Below are 24,412 nucleotides of genomic sequence, written 5' to 3'. Positions count from 1 at the left end.
TAAGCCTGAAACGCCCTGAGCTGACCAGCCGTCCTGCAAGCTCAGAGCAACCACAGAGAGCCAAGGAAGCCCCGGGACTCTGTTCTGGACACCCTGAACCCACCACCACTCCCAGCAACTACCTTGCTGGGCTTGGCAAGAGTACCTGGACTCTCATATGATAAAAAGAAAACGCTTATCTTGGGAAAAAACAAAGAGAGAACTCCCTGCCTTGATCAAGAGCTCACCCCTCCATCGACTCCTCCCTGCTTCCTGGAGTCACCTTCAGTGGCTAGCACAGTGCAAATACTAGCCACGAGTCACACTCTCTAGCTTCTATTTGTATTCCAGACCCTTACGGGCTAACACATTGTCCAAGAAATCACGGCACTGTCCTGGTGGTCCAGTGTTGAAGACTCTACTGCCAATGCAGAGGGCATGGGTCCCGTCCCTGGTTGGGGAACCGAGATCTCACATACCACACGGTATGGCCAAAAACAAACAAAAAAAGAAATCACAAAGAAAGAGACAGACTCTACTGGTCAACAATCACATCAAACAGCAAGAGGCAGGACTTCTGAGCTGGGAGGCTACTGTTCCCTGGACTACCTGTGCTGACCACGGGCCTGGGCACAGCTTCCCACATAGATGACCACCTCCATCCAGAGGGGCCGCAGGAGGGCTGCAGCCAGAGGCGCCCACCTCCTGCCGTCCCCTAGAGAGGGCCTGCCTGTCCTGTCTGCGCAGGACGGCTGTGGGGCCGCCGGGGCCTCCCGTGCGCAGGCCTCCAGCAGGCTCACATGGTGCGGGCCAACCGCCCCTCCTACTCCCCCCAGCCTCACTGTCCTCAGCCTTCAGGTGTGGGCTCTGAGCACAAAGAGCAGTGTGGTAGGAACCAGGGGGCCGGAGAGAAAGGGCGGCAGGGAGGCACGCTGCAGGCCCGGGAGCAGGGAGCAGCGCCAGGCAGCAGGCTGGCGTCAGGGCCAGAGGCGCAGTGTCTCCCTGCTCCCCAACTCCCATCAGACCATACTTCCCCAAACCCCCACGTGGAGAAACACGGCCAGGTTATGTGCAAAGGGCAGAAAACCAATGTGTGCATTTTAAATACATAAGTGTTTATCTGCAAGACTGTATCCACAGGATTTGCAGATGGAGACTGTAGGAAAATGGAAACAGAGCATTTGCAAAAGGCTTTCAGCTAATCCACCAACTTTGTCTAATTATACACAATTTCCCTCACCACACAATTAATCAAACAGTAAACAGCCAGCTATTCAGAAAGTTGTTACTGTCCTAGAGACAGACACTCTGACCATGAAATATCTACAAGAACAGGCTGCTGCACTGCTCCATGCAGTGGGGTCCACTGCTCTCCAAGAGTGACCCGTCAGCTTGGAGGCCCCCCCAGTCCCTTTGCAACCCCCTAGGACACATCACCTCCCTGCAGCCCTGAAGCGCTCCTGGTTCAGCAGAGACCTGGCAGTCAACACTTTGCCCACCCTTGGTAAGTGGGACTCTGAGGGGCTAATCCTGAACGGCAGACCTCCCCCGGGGGCCCCCCACCTGACCCCAAGGGCCCCGCACCTGAGGGGGACACACCCACCCGTTGTGCGTGACAAGGCACTGCCGCAGGCCCAGCTTCCGGAAGATGTCCACCACGATCTCCATGGGTGTGTGGTCTGTCACCGTGAACGGGCTCATGTCCAGGATGCTGCGGAGCTTCAGCGGCCGGGGGCTCTCGGCCGGCAGGGACGGGGTGTGCTGCGCAAAGCACACACGCGAGCTGCCCACAATCCCCTCCTGCTTTTTCCGGGCACTTTCTGCAGAGACAGAGAAGACCACCCATTACACACTGACAGGGCTCCTTCTGTTTTAATGGCGACCTGCTTATTCACAGACTTAAAACGATAAACAAACATATCCTTTTGACCTCTTCAGTTTTTCCTCTCTTCCTAACCAAGAAAAAAACCCACTGAAAAGCTATTTCATGATCTCCTGTACTCAAAAGAATCAGAATCCACTAATAACAAATCGTCTTTGTGCAAATAAAATATTTTTGGTGTAGTCATTAGCATGGCATGATTTTTGTTGCTGCTATCTAACACTGACGGACCAGGAAGCGTGCTGGGACCATGGGACCTGACACCTGCACAAGCAATGGGACAGCCCTCACTAAGGGAGCCTCCCCACCAGGGCCCGCCTGCGCCAGATCCACAGAGAACTCCAGCCTCCTGACAGGACCGCACTGTCTGTCCTCTGCTGTGAACCAGCTAGTTCGTTCTGACATTCAAGCTTAATGTTCCCAGTGAGCCGTGAGGTGGGGTGAAACTATTCATACAGTCACGTTCCTGAAGGACACCGGCCAACTTTCATGGCTTATCTGTGAAGGCCGTGAAATCCTGCTCCTGGGGCCCCGCTGCCGGTGCTCCGGCCTTGTGTCTGCTTCCTCTGCCACCTCTCAATGTGCGAGACAGGACGTGGCCAGGAGGCAGAGCACTGCCGAGGAAGAACGCAGGCCACGGGGCGGGAGGAGGAAACCCACAAAAGGGAGAGCATACACAGGGAAAATGAAAACGCTCGTGTTCCTGCTGCTGAGTCAGTGTGAATTCAAAACTGCATACACATTTGGTATCTGTCATACTGAACATTATTTTGCACAGAAATTTTGCTACAAAAACATTTAAACAAACATACTAAGCATCAGTCCTGCATGAAGAGTGAGCACAGCTCATAGACACAAGCTGCAACCCTTTCCACTCTTTCCGATCACTAAGGCCCGGCTTCACCGTGCGGTAACGCCCAGTGGGGTTCTAACACTGGGACTCCCAAGCACACCTCGAAAGCATGAGGAAGACAGGGGAGAAGAAAGCCCCTCAGCAACTGACATAAATGACTTCTGAAAACTGCTTGTTGAGCTGTTGTCAGCCCAAGGAAGCATCAGGTTACTGGCCCACCATGAATGACAGTCATCTGAGTGCTTTTAGAAAGCTAACCCCAATGGTCAACCTGAAACCTTAACTAAGCACATATTATACCATCAGTGCAACAAGCAGAAAGACTGCTTAAATATACATCCAACGATAAAACAATCCCAGAAGAGTCTAGAAAAACGCTATTGATGACTGTAACTCATTTACTTTTTTCCTGGAACTATGGGCCTTTACACCTGCACAAGCAAGGAGACAGCCCTTACTATGGGACAGAGGCACACGCCTAGGGAGTCCATCTGGGACTCGAATGCGTTGTCTGAAGAACACCACTTTTATATGAAGGCCGGCATTATTGACACAAGGACATTTACTGAACACGTACTAAGTGCCAGGACATCTCCTAGATTTGGTTTTTGGAAAAAAATAAATTGTTTTTGAATGTCATTTAAAGGCCTTTGAAGCAGAAATCATCATCTGAGTTTTGACATGATTCACTTTTTTTTAAGGAGTGCATGCAGATGAAGAGTTACACTTCTAGGAGAAGGGCTTACTTGTATTAATTTAGGAAACAAACAGGTCTCTATATTCACAGCATGGTGTTTCAACTACCTGAGCAGGTACAAGGCTCATTTTAACTCCTACAAAGAGATACACGAGAGACTGGTCCAGGGACCAACCAGCGTTTGGATTCCTGAGTAAGCACCCTTTCACAGTCTGGGGTTGGTAACCCTGCTGTGGGGAGAGCCTGAGCAGGGTCTCCCCCAGGTGCGCTAAAGCTTTACTCGGCACAGAAGCTCCTGAGGGGGCAGGAGAGCCATGCGGCGAGGGGGAAGCCTGCCCCTGTGCCCCACCTTTCTGACCCTGGTTACTCTGTCCATGGCATTCAAGTTCTCACACATGAACAGTCTCCCTGTAAAACCCACAGTTCCTAGTACACAAACGGAAAGGAGCAGGTCCACTTTTACACCCTAAGGTGGAAAGCAGAAAAGACAATTCCATTCACACTATGCTGCTGCTGCTGCTGCTGCTGCGAAGTCACTTCAGTCGTGTCTGACTCTGTGCGACCCCATAGACGGCAGCCCACCAGGCTCCCCCGTCCCTGGGATTCTCCAGGCAAGAACACTGGAGTGGGTTGCCATTTCCTCCTCCAATGCATGAAAGTGAAAACAGTTTGCTTTTTATTTACTTCTTTATTAGTATTTTGGTCACACCACAGGGTATGTGGGATCTAGTTCCCTGACCAGGGACCGAACCCGGGCCCCCTGAATTGGCAGCATGCAGTCTTAACCACTGGACCACCAGAGAAGTCCTGTGCTTCATTTTAAAGAAACACACAACATCATGCCTAACTAATACATCTGGACCCAGAAAGGCAGGAGGCGTGTCTCTCCATTTGGACTAGACATAGACTTAAAAAAAGTTTTAATGAAAATAACATAAAAATGGGGAATTTATAAACAAATCTGGGGAAAAGTGGTCTTTTGAATCTTGAGTTTTCCCATCTCCAGACACAAGACAACTCATGACTGACTTCAGCATTCTTTCTTGCTAATATCTTTTCAGAAGTACCTTATGTAAATATATATAGACAATATATTATATCTTATATAAATATATTAAACTACATACTATATCTTACATAAATATAAACTACATACTATGGTTTATATAAATATACATAAACTACATATCATATATAATATGTTGTTTATAACATAAAAAACCTAGTGCACAGGTCTATGTTTCCCATTCAAAAACTAAAACTTCAGCAAAATATATGTGCATGAATATTTAAGGTATGGTACAACAGACCACAATGTAACCAAGCTTTCTGACAACAGGGTTTGATAACTCACAGAACCTAAGGCCCCTCGAGTCCCTGAAACCTGTCATGCCAATATTTTATTTCCCAAGACAGTAATAAAAAATATTTTAAAATATATCCACAGAATCAATGGGAGTACAAATAATTCTTAACTTTACCACCGTCTTATCTTTTAAAAACCTGGGCTTTTTCCTTTAAATTTCTAACACCAAAATTCTGATCCTTTTATTCTTCATTTACTATTACAGCTTACAGTGTAAAAAAGTAAAGAAGGAAGCTCTTCTCTGGTGGCACGTCAGCCGTGGTGGCGGCCCGGAGGTGGACGCACCTGTGCGTAGCCCTGATGCCACACACATTGGAACCTGCACTCCGTGGCCTCCAGCAGAGCTCGCAGCGCCAGGACCGCTGGGCTGTGGAGGCCTCCAGGCTCTATCTCCGCAGCTGAACTGGCTGATCTGAAGACTTGCTCTCCTGTCTCTGCGTGAATAGCTTTTGTAGCTGACAGCTTCCAGTCTGACTTGAAAAATACTGCTCATCACACCATCCAGCCTTCCCTCGTAAATGGTGCAAGAACTCAAATACTTTACAACCCTTCTGCAGCAGCCAGAGAGGTCAGCTGGAGGGAGGCGCCAGGTTCACAGGAATGACCTTTGGGGACAGGCTGAATGGTCTGCGTGTTCAGCTCCAAGTCCTCTATTGAACACTGGGAGTGAGTATCAAAGCAACAGCTGGACGAAAATACCCTCTGTCACCTCTGGGGTTTTGGGAAGAGCAGTCAGATTGTAGAAAAGGAGTCAGATTATGCAGAAGTCTTACCAGCCTCATCAATACTGCAGGACTACAAGGAAAGGGGATAAATATATTTTGGAAGAACAAAATTGGCTTCCTCCTCAGAAATGGTTTATCTCCAAAAAGTGGCTTCCTCCTCAGAAATGGTTTATCTCCAAAAAATAACACAGATGGCTAATAAACTACCAATACATTTTCAAGAATGTCAGCACAGAATACAGAAGGACTTCCTTTTTTATCCTGGCACTTAACCAATAATAAAATCTCAATTATCTTTTTCACTTGAAACTATACATTACAAATTAGTAGTATAAATCTAAATTCCAAAATCAAAAAAAGCAACACCCTGTGGATTGGATATGAAACAGACCAAAGATGATGGGATTTTCAATAACTTGCATTCAAATATGAGAATGTATTTAGCTGAATACCTCAACACTTACTAAAGCCTCATAGTGCTAGTTCATGTTATTATGAAAACTGTCAACAAAACTTTTCTGGTCAAGTAGAGTCTGACTCTACTTGAAATAATACCAAATCAAAAGTTCAAATAATATTTAGGTGGGAAACAACCCAGGGAAGCATAAATGCCTTTCCTAAAAAAATCCTAAGAGATTAAGAGATACACAATATACCACTTGCCCCCACAAACTCAACAGATTATATTTTCCAGTTTCCCTTTCTTTCAGAAATCTATTATATATTTATATCTGGCCACCTAGGTACCCAGATACCGACAGCCAGTCAGAGATGGGCGTGTGTCTGTGTGTGTGGGTTTCTTTAAAAGGGTACCTATGGCAATGGTCAGGTCTCTCCTGAGGGCAAAGCCCACGAGTCTCTGTGACTCCCTGGACATGATGACAGGAAAACCGTTGTAGCTGGTCTCATTGATCATGTTCTCTATGTCGTCCACCGTCATGTTGTCCTGGGTCAGCACGGCCAGCGGGGGGTCGCTCCTCCGAGGTCTCATGACATCGGCAGCCAGGGTGGTGTGGGTGAACTCTTCTTTGGCATCCAGGAAGGGGTACCCATTCAGCCGGATGTGGGCTTCATAGATGCCTTCCCTCCCGAAGGCGTCGCCCACCCATTTGCTGGTCATCACGGCAGCCATGAGGGGCACGATGTACTCCAGGCCTCCCGTGAGCTCAAAGACGATAACCACCAGGGACACGGTCATCCTCGTCACACCGCCTGAAAAACAGGAAGGGCCCGCGTCAGGGAGCACAGGCCCCACCAACCCACGGCGGCAGAACTGCTCCACGAGGCGGGTGAGCCCAAACTATGAACACAACTTAGTGAAGAGAACCACGACTATTGTGGTAAGATCCCGAGAAACGCACATCTTCTTTATAACATTTCAAACCTGGTATACTTCAGATAAAAAAAAAAAAAAAACCACAGCTGACCAGCTAAAACGGTCTGCTGCTTTGGTTTAATAGCGACATAATCTCACCCCTATGAAAGCTGATGGTTAATTCTTAAAACAGTTTAGTGAAGCATATCATAGCTAACTTATTTACCACCCACTTACAAATTAAACTCCTGTGGGTAGAATATTAAATTAATGCATCTGTCCTCTAAATCTCTTCAAGATGAGTGAAAATGTTTGGACACCTTTTGAGTTCTGTTAATACTGTAATACCCCCTTAGAAAGCCCTTCTGAACCATTCTCCGTGTCCACAAGACCACCACAGGGACCCACCCTTCCCTGACCCAGGCCTCTCCACCCACTGAGCTGTCTGCCCCCCATCTCCAGCTACTCATACCTTATCTTATTACAGTCCTGCTTGACTCATTTCCAACTGTGAAGACCTCAGGTGACCCCTTAGTGCAGAAACCACCACACACTCAAAACTAAACTCCTCCTCTTCTCCAAAGAGCTCACCATGCAACCTCCCTGATGCCAACACCAGGCACCACGTCGCTCCTGACAACCGAGTGGCCACTCCTGATTCATCCCTTTACTCGGGCACCAAGACTCTCAATTCGTCCACTCAGATTTGCTCTGCAAATCTCTGTGCAGGGGTCCTTTTCACAGTATCTTCACTCCTACCAGCCTAGTCAGCCCTCAGGACTCTGTTCCTCAACCTGAGTCGTTTTGTCTTCCCCTGCTGACTGCAGCCCCCATTACCTTCCACCCACCTGACCAGCCGCATTCCCAGGTTATTCCCTCTCCTCAGCGCTACTTCTACCACGCTGCCTCTCTGCTCAACACCCTACCAGGGGATCGCAGTCTATACAGTATCAAGCTTAACCTCACTCTTTTTGTTATTAGTCTAAGAACAGAAGGCAGAAAGAACCCACTATATATGATGTATCTGCATTACGCTATGGATGCCCCAAGCAGTTTACAAAAGCTTCTATTATTTTTAACTACACGCACATTTTATCAGGTATTATGCTAACAGTTTTATATGTGTACCATTGTATATAACCCCCAACAGCAAGAGACAAGTAGTTACTACTTCCATTTTGAAGAAAATAAAAAATCAAGAAGTAAAGGAACTTTCCCAGAGTCTTCACGTTGAAAGTGGCAAAGCCACAACCCTGCTACAGACCTGACCGATTCCAAACACAAACTCGTCCTGATGAGAATCACGCTCCTCCTCACCAACACAACTCCACTTCCTGAGGTGCCCACAGTGCTCTCTCCTGCAACATGGCCAGTTTCTTCCGACCCCACGAGCGCCAGGCCCAGCATCCCAGTTTTGCTGTCTGCACATTCCTGGCCTCGTGAACGAAGTCGCCCTTTGCCAAGCCCGCGCCTCTCTCGGCACAAAGGGAACGTCCACCCGGGCCGAGCCCCTGCCACCCGCTCACCTCGAGGCTCTGCTGCCCTGTGGCAGGAGGGCCTGCGTTCACACTTCTTTCTGTGTCATTCCTCACTTCCCCATGGCACGGATGAGTACCTGCTTCTCTAGAGAGAACCACTCTCTCTGTCACTTTCATCTACAACACACCTGAAGATCAGTAACTACACAATTTTAACTCACTGAACAGAACTAAGTCAAAATACCAAGTATAACTAAATATAGCCAAAATTATGCTGACATTTTAAATATAAAATAAGTAACAATTTTTCATGTTTAAGAGGATAAGAAATAGATTCTTAGGAATTTAATGCCAGTATTTTGCTTTTCTTTTCATTAAAACAGAAGCTATCTTTTCCCCTTCTGCTATTGACGCACCTTAAGCAGAAGCAGCCTGATAAAGAAATCTTTTAGTACGGCTCACAGTCATCACCGCAGAGCTGGGGCGAAGGTGCTCGGAGCTCTGCTGGAGTGTGGACCCAGGAACCATGCCAGAGGTCACAGGTAAGCCTAGCAAAGAGTAAGCAACTCCTTGGACAGGACTAGACAAGCCTATGTTATCCGAGATGTTTGCTGTCATAAAGTAGTACACGATATTGAAATGAAGTTAACCACACCTACAGTTTTGCACTAACGCGTGCTCTGCTGCTGCTGCTAAGCTGCATCAGTCGTGTCCAACTCTGTGCAACCCCATAGACGGCAGCCCGCCAGGCTCCACCGTCCCTGGGATTCTTTAGGCAAGAACACTGGAGTGGGTTGCCATTTCCTTCTCCAATGCATGAAAGTGAAAAGTGAAAGTGAAGTCGCTCAGTTGTGCCTGACTCTTAGCAACCCCATGGACAGCAGCCTACCAGGCTCCTCCGTCCATGGGATTTTCCAGGCAAGAGTACTGGAGTGGGGTGCCATTGCCTTCTCCAAACGCGTGCTCAGGGACAGGTAAAGTGAAAACTAGCTCTACACAGGCTGATGTCCCCGCTGGGCCCTTCTCCCTGACCCCACTCCTCTCCAAGCCACACACACACACACACACACACACACACACACACCCCTTCCCCCCCCAGTCTCATTACCTAGGCATGCAGCCGCACCGACCATGGCATACAGGCCGGGGGTGATGCAGTCAGCGCCGACCTCACACCACTCCTTAAAGATGAACCAGTCGTGGTGATAGTAGGCCAGCTGCTCCACCGCGATGCCCACGATGCGGCCGGCGATGGCGCCAATGGCCATGCTGGGGATGAACAGGCCAGACGGGACCTGCGACAGGGCAGATGCTCAGTGAGACGGGTTCTCTGCGCACCTGCCCTGCATAAGTAGTGGGACTCTCCTCTCACAGGGCAAAAATAAAGCTGCAGCAAACCCTGGCAACAGTCTCCCTAACAATCCCAACTGAGTTACAGAGTAACAAACCACCTTCTCCAGCCCAAAGAGATGGTAACAAAACGTCTCCTTAGAAGGGACCAAACAGGCATCTCATTCTCCTGCATGTTAGAGCTTCAGCCAGGGTGGAGGAGGATGGGGGGGTCTTAGTGGCCTGCTCTGCAGTGACACAGGAGGCCGAGCTGGGGCTCCCCACACTGGGCAGCCACACCCTATTCCCTGGGAATCTGGTCTGCAGTACACAACGAGGAATTCAGGGTGTTAATCAGCTGACCTTAAAACAGATTATCCAGGATGATGGGGATGGGCCTGAAGTATCACAAAGGCTTTTTAAAGGTGAAAGAAAAATTTAGAAGCGTTGTGTCAGAATGCAGAGATAAAACGAGATATGACCAGACACACTGGTTCTGAAGAGAAGGAAGGGGGCCATGAGCCAAGGCTCCTGGAGGCTGGAAAAGGCATTAAAACTGATTTTCCCCAGAACCTCCGTCACTCACGTGTACATGGTAACTTCAGCCCAGCGAGATCCAATTTGGAGTTCTGATCTCTGTGATTGTATTAAATGTGTGTGATTTTGTGGTGATTTGTCACAGCAGCAATAGGAAGCTAATATAAGTGGCTTTAACACATAATCACAACTCTGACACCACCCCCGAAGTAGAGAGTATGTCCTCCCAAGAACCCAGGACCTTGGTGACCATATGCAGAGAAAAAAACACAGCAGGCGGCATATGTAGGAGACAGCTTGGGCTGGGCTAGAAACGGTCCTCTTAGGACCCTCGCTGTGGGGACCCTGAGCTGCCACGAGAGGCACCTACCAGCCTCACCCACCCACACCCCACCCAGGCCACCATGTAGGAAAAGCCAGAGACAGGAGAGAGACAGACAGAGGGACAGATAGGGCAGGAGCCCTGGCGGTCCATCCCAGCTGTCAGAACCTGCTCAGCCCTGCTGCCTGACATACAGGTGGCTCTGAGATGCCCGGCCCGCACCATGTCTGCGGACAGCCGCAGAGCTGACCACACAGCCTCGCTGCTGAGTACCCCTCCTGCTGACCCAACAGCGAGAGCACAGTGAGCAGGGCTTAAGCTCTGCTGGGCTTGGGGTCAGCTGCTATACAGCAACAGATACCATGCTCAACAAGACATCCTAACAAAGTCTTTTTCCCACAACTAAAAATTAAACCCCAAAGACAGCTTTCTCGGTCTGTATTTGTGACTCATCTTCAGATAAAACCTTCGTTTCTCTTGCCACGTACAAGTCTTGGACCCGCCACGGTTACCTCAGGATCCCCTCACATGGACACTTACCTTGATACCAAAAGTGAACACAGTCATTATGATCTTAAATATGAGAGCCAAGCACAGCTGCCATATGGCGGAGTACACCCCTAGGCCCGCAGGACGGTCGGGGATGTCGTCCACGATCTTGCTGGCGTTCATGTCGTTCCTGTAGTCGCACAGGGAGGAGGACTCCAGAGGCCCGCAGTCTGTGAACAACTCTTTGATCAGCTCGCTGGTGTTGAGCCGCGTGTACGGGTTGGGGAAGGCGACCACAGCGGTGATGGCCGCCACCACGATGACCTCGAGGACCGGGTACTTCCCGAACTTGGTGGACTTGCGGCGGCGACACCAGGCAATGTTGGCCCTGATAAAGAAGGCTCCCCAGAGCCCGCCGAACACCCCCAGGAGGATAAAGGGAAACAGTTCAAACAGGTACCATGGAGTGTGATACTCCACGTAGAAGAGGACCAGGCGGCTGTTACCGAATGGATTGATGGATCTCAGAACAAAGGCAGCCACCAAAGCAGCAAAGAACGACCTCCACAGAGTCTTCAGAGGAAAGTAATAGCTGACCTAGGAAACCAAGGGAGAAATTAATGCTGTGATTTTAGAAAACTGTTCTGATAGGTTATAACTTGAGCAGTAAATATCAACGCTCTAAATTTTTCTGCAGCTAGAATTTATACATAATGGATTTTAATGCAGTAAGAAAAACACCACTATCTTAGTAACCTTGGCTATCACACCATTACAAATTCACAATATCGACTGATTATAAATGTCTAATAACCATTTAAAATACCTAGCATTGTGTTATTTTCAAAATGAGCTTCACCCCAGTTCAGTCGTGTTAGTTAAGAATAAATGTACCATTGCCGCTCCTGTTAGTTCACAAAAAAAGGATTAAATTTCCCTCCTCTCTACTGAAGCAAAAAAACGTAAACAACTCGGGGAGAAAAGTAAATTTTAAACCATTTCTGAGTCACAATTTTGTGTAAAAACTCTTAAGCACCAATGAGAGAACAAAAACAAAATATTCCCCTTAAGTGACTAGAATTATTTCCTTAAACATCAATAAGGGCCACAGAAGTAATCACACACAAAAGTTAAAAAGATGACTAAGAAACTGATTAAAAATCTTAAATAAAAACAAAGCTATAATTTAGCAAATAAGGACTGTTTCAAATATTTTCTATTAAATCTAATTCATTTGTGCTTACTTTTAATCATATCAAAAAGGTTAAATTTTAAATAACCACATACATGGATAATATTTTTTAAGACTTCTCAATAAAGAACATACATATTACTTTTTTTGACTTTTTAATGGAATAAAGAGTGAAAAGCAACTATGAAACAAATCTGAAAACTCAAAAACAAAGTATCTGTCACACCAGCTAACAAGACTGAGAAGTGCGCCAAAATACACACGTCATGGTGCTTGTGCTTCACTTTATTGCTGCTGGTGGCTGTGGTCTTAACCCACCTCTTCCAGACTGAACAGCACTCCTCCGATCGGTGCGCCGAAAGCCACAGAGACGCCTGCAGCGGAGGCAGCCGACAGCACCTACGAAGAAGATGCAGCCGTTTCATACGCTTACAGACTCAGCAGGCCAAACTCAGTGTCTGCGTGTACTCAAGAGTGTCTACATCCCCAGCCAAATTTAACTCACATGTCACCTTCCTCTCCAAGCAAACACAAAATATTTCTTCTAAAAACACTTTTTTCTCTTCTGCTTTAAAAGTCATTCAAATACTCAATACTCAGTCAAAACACGTTTGCATGAGATATACCAACATAAACAGGATGTAAAGGAGAAAAGGCAATGAATTCAAGCATCAAGATGCCTGCATGAGAAGACCAGCAAGCCAGGACTGGGGCTCAGGGAGAGCTGTTTGTTTTTAAGTAGGATATCATTTCTTCAGATTTCAGGGCTCACTGCTTCATCACTATCATTACTTCAGTCCACATCCTAGTGAAATGACCAGGGAACTGCAAACCCATCCCATTTCCCTACATTTTTAGTCAACTGAGTCCTCTGAAGAGATGGCTGCTGCCACCACGGGAGCCTCATGTGAAGATGCAAACCCCAGCTGCCCTGAGGGCTCAGGCTGACCGCCCCAAACCCCAGCACACAGGCCATGGGAAGGAAGGAACAGAACTCAGGGTCCCCCTCCAGCTCCCACCAGCATGAAGCCAAACACACACAAAGTCACTGGGCATCTACTCATAATTAACCACTTTTCTGAAGAGGCTTTATTCCTTCTACTACTTGACTCCAGCAAATATCTGAGGCTACCAATGCATTTCCTCAAATGCTGAATTTGTACATCTTTGAAAGAGAAATCTGAAATAATAAAAAATTAAATTCTAAGTGTTATGAGCATGAACTCTATAGTCAGGTTGCTAGTTGGTAAATTAAAAATGAACAGATACTTGTTTTACTTAAACTGTACCTGGCCTCAGAATGCAGACTCTGACACGGAGGAGCAAGTCTAACCTACCATTTCAGTGTTTTTTTCCCACCAACACGACTGTAGACAACACACCTTACAGAATTTTCTGATTCTACCTTTAACAGAATTGATAATCAAGCTAGCACCTATGTATCTACAACTCACAGATGTTTTACTTTGTTCCATATAAGTATCTAAGAATCATTTAAACATATCAAAAGAAGTGGGCAAAGGAAGAAAATCAAAATATGAGGCCTAAATGCTTTCAATTAACATGAAAGCCAGCCATGTAGATCCCAAGGTGTCAGAATTAAGTTATGTCATAAACATCACAATGTGTCTACACCAAAATCCAGGTAAAGTTAATTTCTATAATATTACCTAATAAGGTAATTTTTGCACTTATAATGAACAAATAACAAATCTTCCCCTACAATGTCAAGGTCCAACAGCAAGTAATGGAAGTGAACTGACAAATGCAGACTAGACAGGGAAGTACGAAGGGACGGGGCTCCCACAGTCCGGAGCTAATAAGAAGGTGCAAGGAGCCCACTTTTCTTCTAGAAAATATCCACAGCAACCTGGAAACATCAGGTTTCAATGTCTCCACGATCTCAGGATGACCTAAACAAAAGGGCAAAGGAAGCTGCCCTAAAAAAACGAGTAAAGAGCGGGTGCTACATGCCCTTCACTGTGAACCAGTAGAACTTCAGGTGGTTTGACGCCCTCTGGGTTCCCTAAGGAGCCGCAAGCTCCCTGAGGTGGCACCCCTCCTCCAAAGGAAAACAGCTGGTGAGATGCCCCACCCCAGAAGAAACTCTGATGGGGAGAACCAGGAGAGAAAGCGATGCAACATTTGGGAAACACGTCAGAGAAGGAAAGGTGTAAGGTAAAGCAAAAGCAAAGGAAAATATTTCTGAAATCCTACTGAAACCAACAGACACCAGGCCAACTCCAGAGGCCATTCAGAAAGGGGGAAGGAGTACAAGGAAGTCTCACGTTACAATTTGAATCTGAGTACAGAACTTACCCAAAAAGTAGACAGTAAAATATGTGAAACTGTTCACGGACTAAGTGTATGTAATGGATATTCACCTGTTAAATAAATGACAGAATACACTTACCTCTCTTTTTTTAGCTTCATTTGTGCTGTACTTCGGAAAGAGGTAGGAAAAGATGTTTCCACAGCAACAGGCAACATGGACCAAGGGCCCTTCTTTTCCTAAACTCAAGCCTGATGCCACAGCCAGTACTAATGTGACGGTTTTAATCATTAAAGTCCATTTTCCCAAGTAGCCTCGGATGATGAATCCACTCAAAATAGTTTTAATCTACAAAGGAAAGATCAAAGCAGCTTAATTTCCTTTAAGAAACTGCAAATTTCAGTGGGCAATGGGAAGACTCACAATTCATTTTCTGAAAGTCTGAACTATTATGCTCTATATAATAAATCTGTAACGTATTCTAACTCTCTTCCCCTGCAAGGGTAGGAGGCAGCCCTAGCTCATGAACAAAACTGAAATACCAGGCCATGATAAGGGGCTACAGGCTTCAGTACAGGGGGTACAATTACATAACCAGTTAATGGTAAATCACAATATTTCTACTAGAGAAATATAATACAGTTAGATACATTTCAGACACTCTGTGTCAGAAATAAAGGTATTTTGCCTTTAAAGATGTTATATCTTCTCAGAGTAGAATGTGTAATTACGTGTAATATTTTCTTATATACTAAGAAGGATGTGTGACAACTGGTGAATACTATATGGTATTGTTCCGTATTAAAGATGTTCTTAATACAGCTTTACGATCACAAACATTGCTTTTAAAAGCTATGCACTAGAAAAAGTAACTTATTAAAGGCAGAAAAATAATAATGAGGAGGAAAAAGAAGTAAGTTCATGTTCAATCCTACATGTATTCTTGACATTATTACTGATAAAATATAAAACCTCAACCTTTATACTATGATCAAATATTTAAAGTATAAAATCATTATAAATATTATTTGCCAAATTCAAGGATTATCTTATCTAATTAAAAAAGTTATAAAAAGAGAATAAATATATTCAAATCCAATTCATAAGAGAAAAACATCAACTAATTCACCAAAGAATTTTAGGCTGACTTTTTCCAAGTTCTTGGTGTTTAAGTGAGTGCTGATATTTGTTTAGTTATGTACTACATTAGAGTGAGAAGAAAAAAAAAATTGACCTCTCCAGAAAACAATGAAACGACTATGGGGAAGGATTTCTTTCAACAAAGTCTACTATCAGTGGACATTTTAAAAATTTTCTTTCTTGTATGACAGACCAACTGTTTCCCCAGCAAAACCATTATCTCGCCTCCCACGGGCAAAAACCTAAGCATCAGGATCACAAAATGTTAAGACACTGAGCACTGCAGGCTTACCTCTGGGATCCCAGAGCCACAGGCGTACGGTGCGAACACCTTCACCAGGGAGACGGCAAGAAAGGCGAAACTCAAGGCCCAGAAGATGTACATCATGTAGTTCATGATGTACGAGCCAGGACCCTGAAACCAAAGGGTCAACAGAACGAACTCACTAACTACTGACGGGCACTGCTAATCCCAGTGCGTGCCACCTAAGCAACTTGCGGCAAACTCTGCAAAGGCTTGTGGTTTACTGCCACAACTGTAACAGCTTTACGGAGCACACTATTTAAGTAGAACCTAAAACATATTTGTATACATAGAAGGAGACAATCTATTTAATATTTTCCCTAGCTGCTTTCTGATCCCCAAAGTCTTGTTGCCAAGAATCTCAGCTGCACTTCAATCTCTGCCAACCCACAAACCAGTTTTTGAAAACAGTTGGTGAAGACAAAACTGCCTTCACACTCAGCTTTCATCTGTAGCAATTCTGGAGATAAAGTGGGAGACAGTAACTGCCCATGTCATTCTTTCCAGCTCTAAGATTCAACTACAAGAAAATTCTAAAAACATATCCATAGCTCCTCAAAAACATATATATATATAAAATATATATATACTATTTTAACTTCTAAAATGTTCTTCATATATATATTATATATGACATTCTGACTTTTAAATGTTCTTTATAAAATATCATCAACAGTAAAATAATCATGTAAACACTGTAACGCCACAAGGAAAAATCTTAAGGATTTCTATAAAATTATCTCCAGTTAAGGGACTTACTTTACAATTCCTGAAATTCTAAGGATTTCTATAAAATTATCTCCAGTTACAAGACTTATTTTACAATTCTTGATAACCTATACTTCCCAAACAGTTGTGATATAACAATGTTAATGAGCAGTTTTGATAACTTGGCTTCATATTAACCTCTGTGTTTATACAGCTCCCACTGCACTTCATTTCCACAATAAAAACACAGTTTACATCATAATGCAGTAGACTTGTTAGTGATTATGCAGTTAACTAATACCAGAGCTTTTGAAACAATACTTAAATTCTACTCACAGCAATGCAGTCTCATATTTTCCATTCTACCCTGTTCATACACTTCTCTATTCCCCTTTAGGACAGGTGCAGTCCTCTAGCTTGTTAAGTGAACTAGAGACCAGCTTCACTGTACTGACTGTTAACCCACTCGGACACAGGGCAGGACTCACCTCAGCCTGGCCTATGATCAACTCTGCCCACGTTTTCCACTGTGGACACTTGTCCCTCTCTTCGAACGTGGTTTCATTGGACCCCCAGCAGCACTGCTCGTGGTTGTACCAGAGTGCACTCAGGCAGATACCCTCCTTTAGGTCTGTCATCCAGTCGGCCGCAATGTCTATTAACCCAGCCAGTGCCCCTACAAAAGATGTTGGAGACACTGAAGACGGTCCACTTCTGGGGCATCCGAAACTGTCAACTTACCGGGTCAAAGAGAGCTGGGGACGCCCTACAATAAATGGTCATATGGGAAATACTGCACAAACCTATGAACCTAAGGTTTTCAAATCTTACTATATGTACGTTTACACTACTTCTTAACAACCGTAAATAGCTATTCTTAGAATTGTTCTTCTTTGAAATTAAAACTAGTTAACGTCACTGAAATTGACTGTAACTTTTTAAATGTGTCTGACTCTTTCAAAGGCTGTCCCTTGGCAGAAGAGCCTCATCTCTGGCTGTGACATCAGAGTTTTTACTGGTGTTTTTTAATTGGAAACCCAATTCATAGACTTACAAAGGATCTTAAGCTCACTATAATGGAATAACCACTAGATTTAGTGAAACTCAAGGCAGGAATGAATTACTGTGACAAATAATCAGGTTTTTTCTTTTAACAGAAAAATAAAACATCTCAAGATCATATTACAAACAGAATACAAAGAATACACAAATTGATGGTCAAAATCTAAGTCCTTCTCATATAAAGTGAACGGGTCACATAAACACCTCAGAATCTCAGGACTTCCCTCTATTCTCTCCACAATTGTATATTTTTCTGTCATGCTCTTCAGGACATACCCTTCCATGGTGGAAGCTCAAATGTCAGTAAAGCAGCCCTTCCTGCTGGTTTGTACATCTTCCACTGTTATTCCAGTCGCGCCCAGGGCTACTGAGCACTCTGCGGCCCATTGGAGCCTAAAGTCCGGCCCTAGCCGTGGCCTGCCCACTCGCGAGCTGTGACACCTCGTCAAGTCGCTTAACCTCTCTGTGCTCAGCCCCCCATCTGCACGAGTCAGACCATGGAACTGCCATGAGGTCTACACACACACAAAGCTTTTGGGACAGGGCATGACCCATAGGAAGCACTCAATAAATATTACCTATTTATTATGATGTAAACACTAAAATACACTTTACCGACCATCTGGTGCAGACTAGGTATTTTACAGATAAAGACAATGAGTGAGAAAGATCAAACTGGACACTTAAGGTGATAGAGCCAGGCCCAGAGCTCTGAGCCTCCTGCCTCCCACTCTTACATTTAAGGATATTTTTTTGAAGGAAAGAAACAAAACAAATGCTTCTAAAATTCCGAAAGTTTCTGGGAAAAAAAAAAAAACTGCAGGTAGGAGGGGAGAACTATTTATCGTCCTGCTAACCAGAGCAGCATTGCACGAACAGTCCTCTTTACCTGATGCCAACCCTGTGAGCGTCACCACGAGCCACCCTGACCACGCATCGTACAGGCTTTTTGTCATCTCCCATGCTGATTCTTTCTTTTTGCTGTTGATCTGAAATTAGAAACGGTCATGCTTCATTCTTCAAACTGTGAGTAGCAGCCACAATTCTAGAATCCAACAATTTCCTCAGTTACTATACATGGAACAGTACTTTCTCAACTAAACAATAGAGTGAGTGAGTTTGGGGCAGAAACAGCAGGTCAGACGGCTGCCACGCCTGTGAACCAGATGACAAGCATCGACCCAGAGCCTCACAATGAGAGCAAGGGCCCCACCATCCACACAGACGCTGACCCAGATTGCTTCAGACTGCACCGAAGTTAGCTGGCATACACCTTTTATGTGACAGAAATAAGACATTACAGCTCAAAGCGGCTGTCACTCCCTGCTCTTTCTCTGGTTCTAGCAGTTAAGTGGCATGTAGTGGTCCTAAAAGGCAAGGGCAGTGACGAACAGTACTGTGCCCGTAAACGCAGTACCACACAATCCTGTGAATAAAGGGGCTGCTGAAGCATTCAGGCCTGTAGCGTGCCAGTGTGCCGATGCCACAGGCGGGGTGCTGTCGCTGTGTGAGGCAGAGGATGCTGACAGACGTGACGCCAGCTCTCACCCGTAGACGCCCAGGGCCAGTCTGCTCTCTCAGTCAGCATGCACTTCACAAGAAGCCCCCGGAACCGCCCACCCCTCCCTGTCCTGCTGCCTGGCTGCTCCACATGCCACACTCTCAGGCCAGGCATTCCCTGCTCCACCGTCCCATGAGAGGGCTACAGCCAGAATTCAATGATCTGATCCCTTTCAAACATCTGGTCTATTTCAAGCCACAAGGCCACATTCAAAAGGCTGAATGAGGCAATTTTACTCCTCCTATGTTATAAGCAACCAATTACAGATATTCACCTTGCTTTAGGGTTGAAGGTAGATCATTCCTTTCAAAAATAATAAACCTCGCATTGCTTTTTCTTAATAACTGTAATGTTTAATAAAATACAATATTAAGCAGAAATTTGAAAGTCATCTAAACATTCATCAATACAGTATTGGTCCAAAAAACTGCAGTTACATCTATGTCATGAGAAACTCTGTAGTCATTAAAAAAGAATGAGATGAACGCAGTATCACGTGGGGGAGAAAGCAAGGCCTCCGTGTGTACAGGATGCTACCCTTTACCTAAGAAAAGTAAGTATGTAAATACATATGATTGTGCTTTTACAAAATAAAGGGACAACGTGACACTGGAAGCGCAACTCCTGAAGACTATGTGTAAAGACTGCACACAGCACTTCTCACACGCCGCGAAGGAGGAGGCCTGAGGAAAAGCCTCTGTGTGGTCTCTCTGAGCTGCAGCATAAGCCACTTTCACGGAGCGCCATTCTTACTTGAGCAAAAAATACTGCAACTATGGTTTTCCAGACTTGGAAATCTTTTGAGGTATTTTTCTCAAAAAACGAACCAAGTAAGCCTGTCATTTAAAGTAAAATGTGTATTTGGTTCCAATGACAGATTTTGAGCTTCAAAATAAAAATGAGAATTTTAAAGAACTTATATCCATTACTGTAAGAATGACAGATACCAACAGTTAAAGACTTTTCTGAGGAGATTAGTGTTGACATTAATGAATGTGGCTTTTTTTGATACTGTATACTGATACGGTACAATGAGCATGTCAACTATTCAGAGAACTGCATGAATCAGTGAATCAGTATTTGCCAAATGATCACAGCATAATGTTACAAAATCGTTCACTCAAAGTTCAAGGGGAACCAAAGGATTTTAATGTGACCAAAGACAAGAACTTCGCTGATACAGTTTTAGGCCACACACTGCAGCTAGCCTTTAAGAAACTAACCACATGTCCCTGTCACTGTCTTGCAGTATCAAAGAAGAAAATCCACAATGACCTGAAAAGGTTATTAAAATACTCCTGGCTTTTCCAACTACGCAGCTGTGAGGTTGGATTTTCTTCATGTACTTCAATCGAAACGCCCAGCAGTCTGCAGCAGCAGGTAAGAAAACCCAGCGGCTCTCAGGAGACCAGACAGTAACGAGTGAGGTTCATGAAGATGCAGTCCAGCGCCGCTCTCTCACTGAGCATTTTTTATCTCGGAAAATAGCTATTTTTCATACAAACATTGTTTGTGTTAACACGTAATGAGCTTGTTATTGCTACTTTTAAGTGTATGTTTTGGAAATTTCTCAGTTTTATCATCTAATATGGTGTCATGTCTTATTTCCAGAAAGGGTGAATACTGACTAATGAATCTGAGAAGCAGTACTTTGCATAAACAATATAATCTAAGTCCAATTTCAGGTTTAATAGATATATAAACATTATTATGAAAGGTAGTAACTCATTTGTACAAGCAATTATTACATCTATGAGTTAACTTCAGAGCTCAAATTTGCAAATGGCCTGTTAGAACTTGGAATTTTATTTTCAAGAGATTTTTTTCTCTTAAAATTTTTGAATGACACTATCAATAAACCACAAACAACAACAAAAATAACAACATACATTGTAGTTTCTAAGCAAAAGCCATTCTTTTATTACTAGCACTTTACACCAACATTCCATATGTCCACACAGGACTCAATTTGAGAAATAGCTCAGGATTTAAAACCAAGAAAGGAGATAAAATAGCAAAGCCCCAGGAAACTATCTCCCCAGTAAGCTGCTTCTTTTTCCAACAACTGAAATTATGTAACACATTTCCTCTTTGGCCTGATGCTCAAAGTCAAGAGCCATGCTGACTGCTACCTCCTGAACTTGGCTTGATCTTCCTCAACTCTTAGGCCTTTGCCTTTCCCTCCTATTCTGTCTTCCTCTACTTCTTTGATTGTAAGCTGCTTCAAATCCCTTCCAGAAAGAAAAAGGATATAAATAAACTTTTAAAACCTATAGAGAAAAAACCGTATTACTTATAATATGTGGAACCTTACTTAAGTGTACTTGTAACATTTTGGCAGCCTGAGATCACTGGCAGAAAGACAACATTATTCAAGGATCTCTCTGTGCGCTGCTGTTGTAAAGATTACTGAGCAAACGTACCCGTCGATGCCTTTCTCTGTCTTTACACTTCTCTCGCACCCAGTCGATGGTGTGGAAGTCATCATAGGTGCCAACCCCGGGGATGGGCTCGTCCAGAAGATCCAGCAAGTGCGTGGAGCTGCTGATGCTGCCCCCGTTGGTCATTGTGTAGTGAGTTCCTGCAGAGCCAACAAGGAACAATGAGCGTGTTCTGTGAGCGACAATGGAGAGCTATGCGGCTCATTAGTAATTCCTAAAGAAATAGGATCACTTGAAGTAATTACAATCAACAGAGGAAGGAAAGCATTAAAAAAATGCATCTGAAACTTGGAAGTAAGGAAAAGGACTAGGGCACATCCTGCCCCACTCACATGAGAGCATGAAAAGCCACCTTCCTAAGTCATCTGAGGGACGCCCTGGGGAAGGGCGCTCTGCAGGACTTCCTGGTTACCACCCACCAGGGCACAGAGTCCACAAAGTAAGAACATGGGGCAGAGGATGGATACACTGAAATGTATGGATACACCGAAGGATACATTGAAGATGGATACATTGAAGATGAAGATGGATACATTTAAGATGAAGATGGATACATTGAAGATGAAGGTGGATACATTGAAGAAAATTACAACTGCCCTAGCAAAAAGGCAACTGTATTCTGTCCAGGAGAAAAGACAATGCTCAGTGGAGGTGTGGGTTGTGCGGTCAAGATTCTGTCCCAGGAAGAAGTTCTTCCTCTCCCTGACAATGTCTCTCTTCCTCATGAAAAGCCTCCTCTACATCAGCTGTGTCAGCAAGCAGGTTCCCTCGCTAGAACTCAATATATACTATTTGACCAGCGTCCACTATGCAACAGACTTGAGGGTATAAGGAAGGGGACTGAAAGACAATTCACAAAAACACAACTGGCTCTTAAATTTGAAAAGAAATTCAATCTAACACAAAAAAGAAACGCAGAGCAAACCTACAGTATCATTCTCCTCTATCAGACTGGTAAAGATTTAAAAAGTTGGCCAATGCACTGAGTTGGCAAAGATACAGGGAAAAGAGGTCCTGGAACAAAATCATTAGGTTCAGTATCAACTGGTGCAACCTCGTTGAGAAGGGAAAGCTGCACACATGCTGTCCAACCCAGCAAGCCAAGTCCGGGAACTCTTCCTGCACTTACACTTGTGTAAGCCCATAAACTGTGCAGTGCGGGCACAGAACCGCACTAGAGCTCTAGGAAGAAAGCGAAACAAACGAATGCCAAAGTGCTCACAATCTAAAACTGGGGTCAGCAAAAGAGCCTAAGAGTCTATCTGCTAGGCTTTGGAGGCCGAACAGTCATAACTATGCAACTCTGCCATGTTGAGTCCAAGTCTGCCATGTCAGTGCAAAAGAAGTCCTAACAACACACAGATGAGTGAATATGGCTGTGTTTCAGTAACAGTTTATTTACAGGAGAAGAGCAAGATTTCACCTAATGCCTGACCCTATTTTCAAAGGCAGTGTAGCAAGTTTAACTGGAAAATTATTTGGTTAAATTTATTTTGGGTTAAATGTTACAGTATATTTAAATACAGAGAAAATACTATGAAGCAAAATGAACCAACATGTTAATAATGGTTACCTCTGGGAAGTAGATTTGTTAGAAAAGGCAGAGAAGGGAACTTTAATTTTCTGCATAGCTGTCACAGGTGTATCTATACCCAAATATACATATGTGCACGTGCTCAGTTGTGTCTGGCTCTTTACGGCCCCAAGGACTGTAGCCTGCCAGGATCCTCAGCCCACAGAATTTTCCAGGCAAGAATACTATAGTGGGTTGCCATGCCCTCCTCCAGGGGATCTTCCCAACCCAGGGATCAAACCCGGGTCTCCTGCACTGCAGGCGGATTCTTTTTCATCTGAGCCCCCATAATTTCAAACAGGTGATCTTAACATAATTGATTACAGATTACATCTTCAAATTATGCAGCAGTAATAGATTTTATGCCAAAAAATAAACATCTAAAACTATGTTGGTTTAAAATAAATGTACGAATTGATACAGAATATAAGGAGTGGCACTATACTCATGTTTAAACAAACACCATAAAAAGAGACTCAAGAAACCCATTTAGTTTATTTTGTGGTTTTATGGAAAACCAAAATTCCAAACAGCAGAATTCTCAGACTACTCCTGCAGTCTGATGGTTTAAACGAACTTGTCCTCTTTTGTTTACAAAGAAACTATTGGAAATGTTCAGTCATTCACAAAAAACAACCCTGGCAAAGCCAGAACCTGCACTTTGCCCAGCACTGTGAACAATGCCAGGCTCGAGCAGGAGAGGCTCCTCAATCAGCCAGGAGCGGGAGGGAGAGGCGCTTGGAGCCCCCACGTCCGTACAAGGACTCGTTTTTATTACCGTCCAGATAGAAGGAAATAAACTATACCCGGCTGCAAGTTCTGTTCTTTGATCATTCAAAGAGGCAGTTGAAACAAGCATTATCACACAAAGGGTTATTAGTATTTCAAATGATATAATACTGAATACTGGGCTTCCCTGGTGGCTCAGCAGTAAAGAATCTGTTTGGAGACATGGATTTGATCTGTAGGTTGGGAAGATCCCTGAAAGAGGAAATGGTAACCCACTCCAGTAATGTTGCCTGGAGAATTCCATGGACAGAGGAGCCTGGCAGGGCTCCAGATGGGGTCGCAGAAGAGTCAGACACAACTGAGCCACTCAACAACAACAAATACTGAATATTCTACAATGAACTTAGCATTTCTTTACTTCTACCAGATAGAACAAAGTCCCTCTTTCCTCTCCACTT

The 24,412-nt window shown here is 44.6% G+C and overlaps 1 protein-coding gene across 5 annotated transcripts in view; it reads right to left on the bottom strand.

The window, feature by feature from the left end:
* CLCN3 (chloride voltage-gated channel 3) overlaps positions 1-24,412 on the bottom strand; it is an 89,042-nt gene that overhangs the window by 8,895 nt on the left and 55,735 nt on the right. For all 5 annotated transcript variants that reach the window (XM_019965758.2, XM_019965763.2, XM_019965761.2 and 2 more), the window contains 10 exons: positions 21,635-21,792; positions 18,540-18,639; positions 17,077-17,264; positions 15,869-15,991; positions 14,578-14,784; positions 12,483-12,563; positions 11,024-11,569; positions 9,404-9,590; positions 6,316-6,714; positions 1,583-1,799 (listed from right to left, as the gene is read on the bottom strand). In XM_019965758.2, the coding sequence (XP_019821317.1) occupies positions 1,583-1,799; positions 6,316-6,714; positions 9,404-9,590; positions 11,024-11,569; positions 12,483-12,563; positions 14,578-14,784; positions 15,869-15,991; positions 17,077-17,264; positions 18,540-18,639; positions 21,635-21,792 (2,206 nt within the window). The remainder of the gene's footprint in view (positions 1-1,582; positions 1,800-6,315; positions 6,715-9,403; positions 9,591-11,023; positions 11,570-12,482; positions 12,564-14,577; positions 14,785-15,868; positions 15,992-17,076; positions 17,265-18,539; positions 18,640-21,634; positions 21,793-24,412) is intronic.

The sequence above is a fragment of the Bos indicus genome, chromosome 8 (assembly GCF_029378745.1).
Source record: "Bos indicus isolate NIAB-ARS_2022 breed Sahiwal x Tharparkar chromosome 8, NIAB-ARS_B.indTharparkar_mat_pri_1.0, whole genome shotgun sequence".
Classification (NCBI taxonomy): Eukaryota; Metazoa; Chordata; class Mammalia; order Artiodactyla; family Bovidae; genus Bos; species Bos indicus.
The sequence above is the reverse complement of the archived record's forward strand: the minus strand, read 5'-3'. Positions and strand labels throughout refer to the sequence as shown.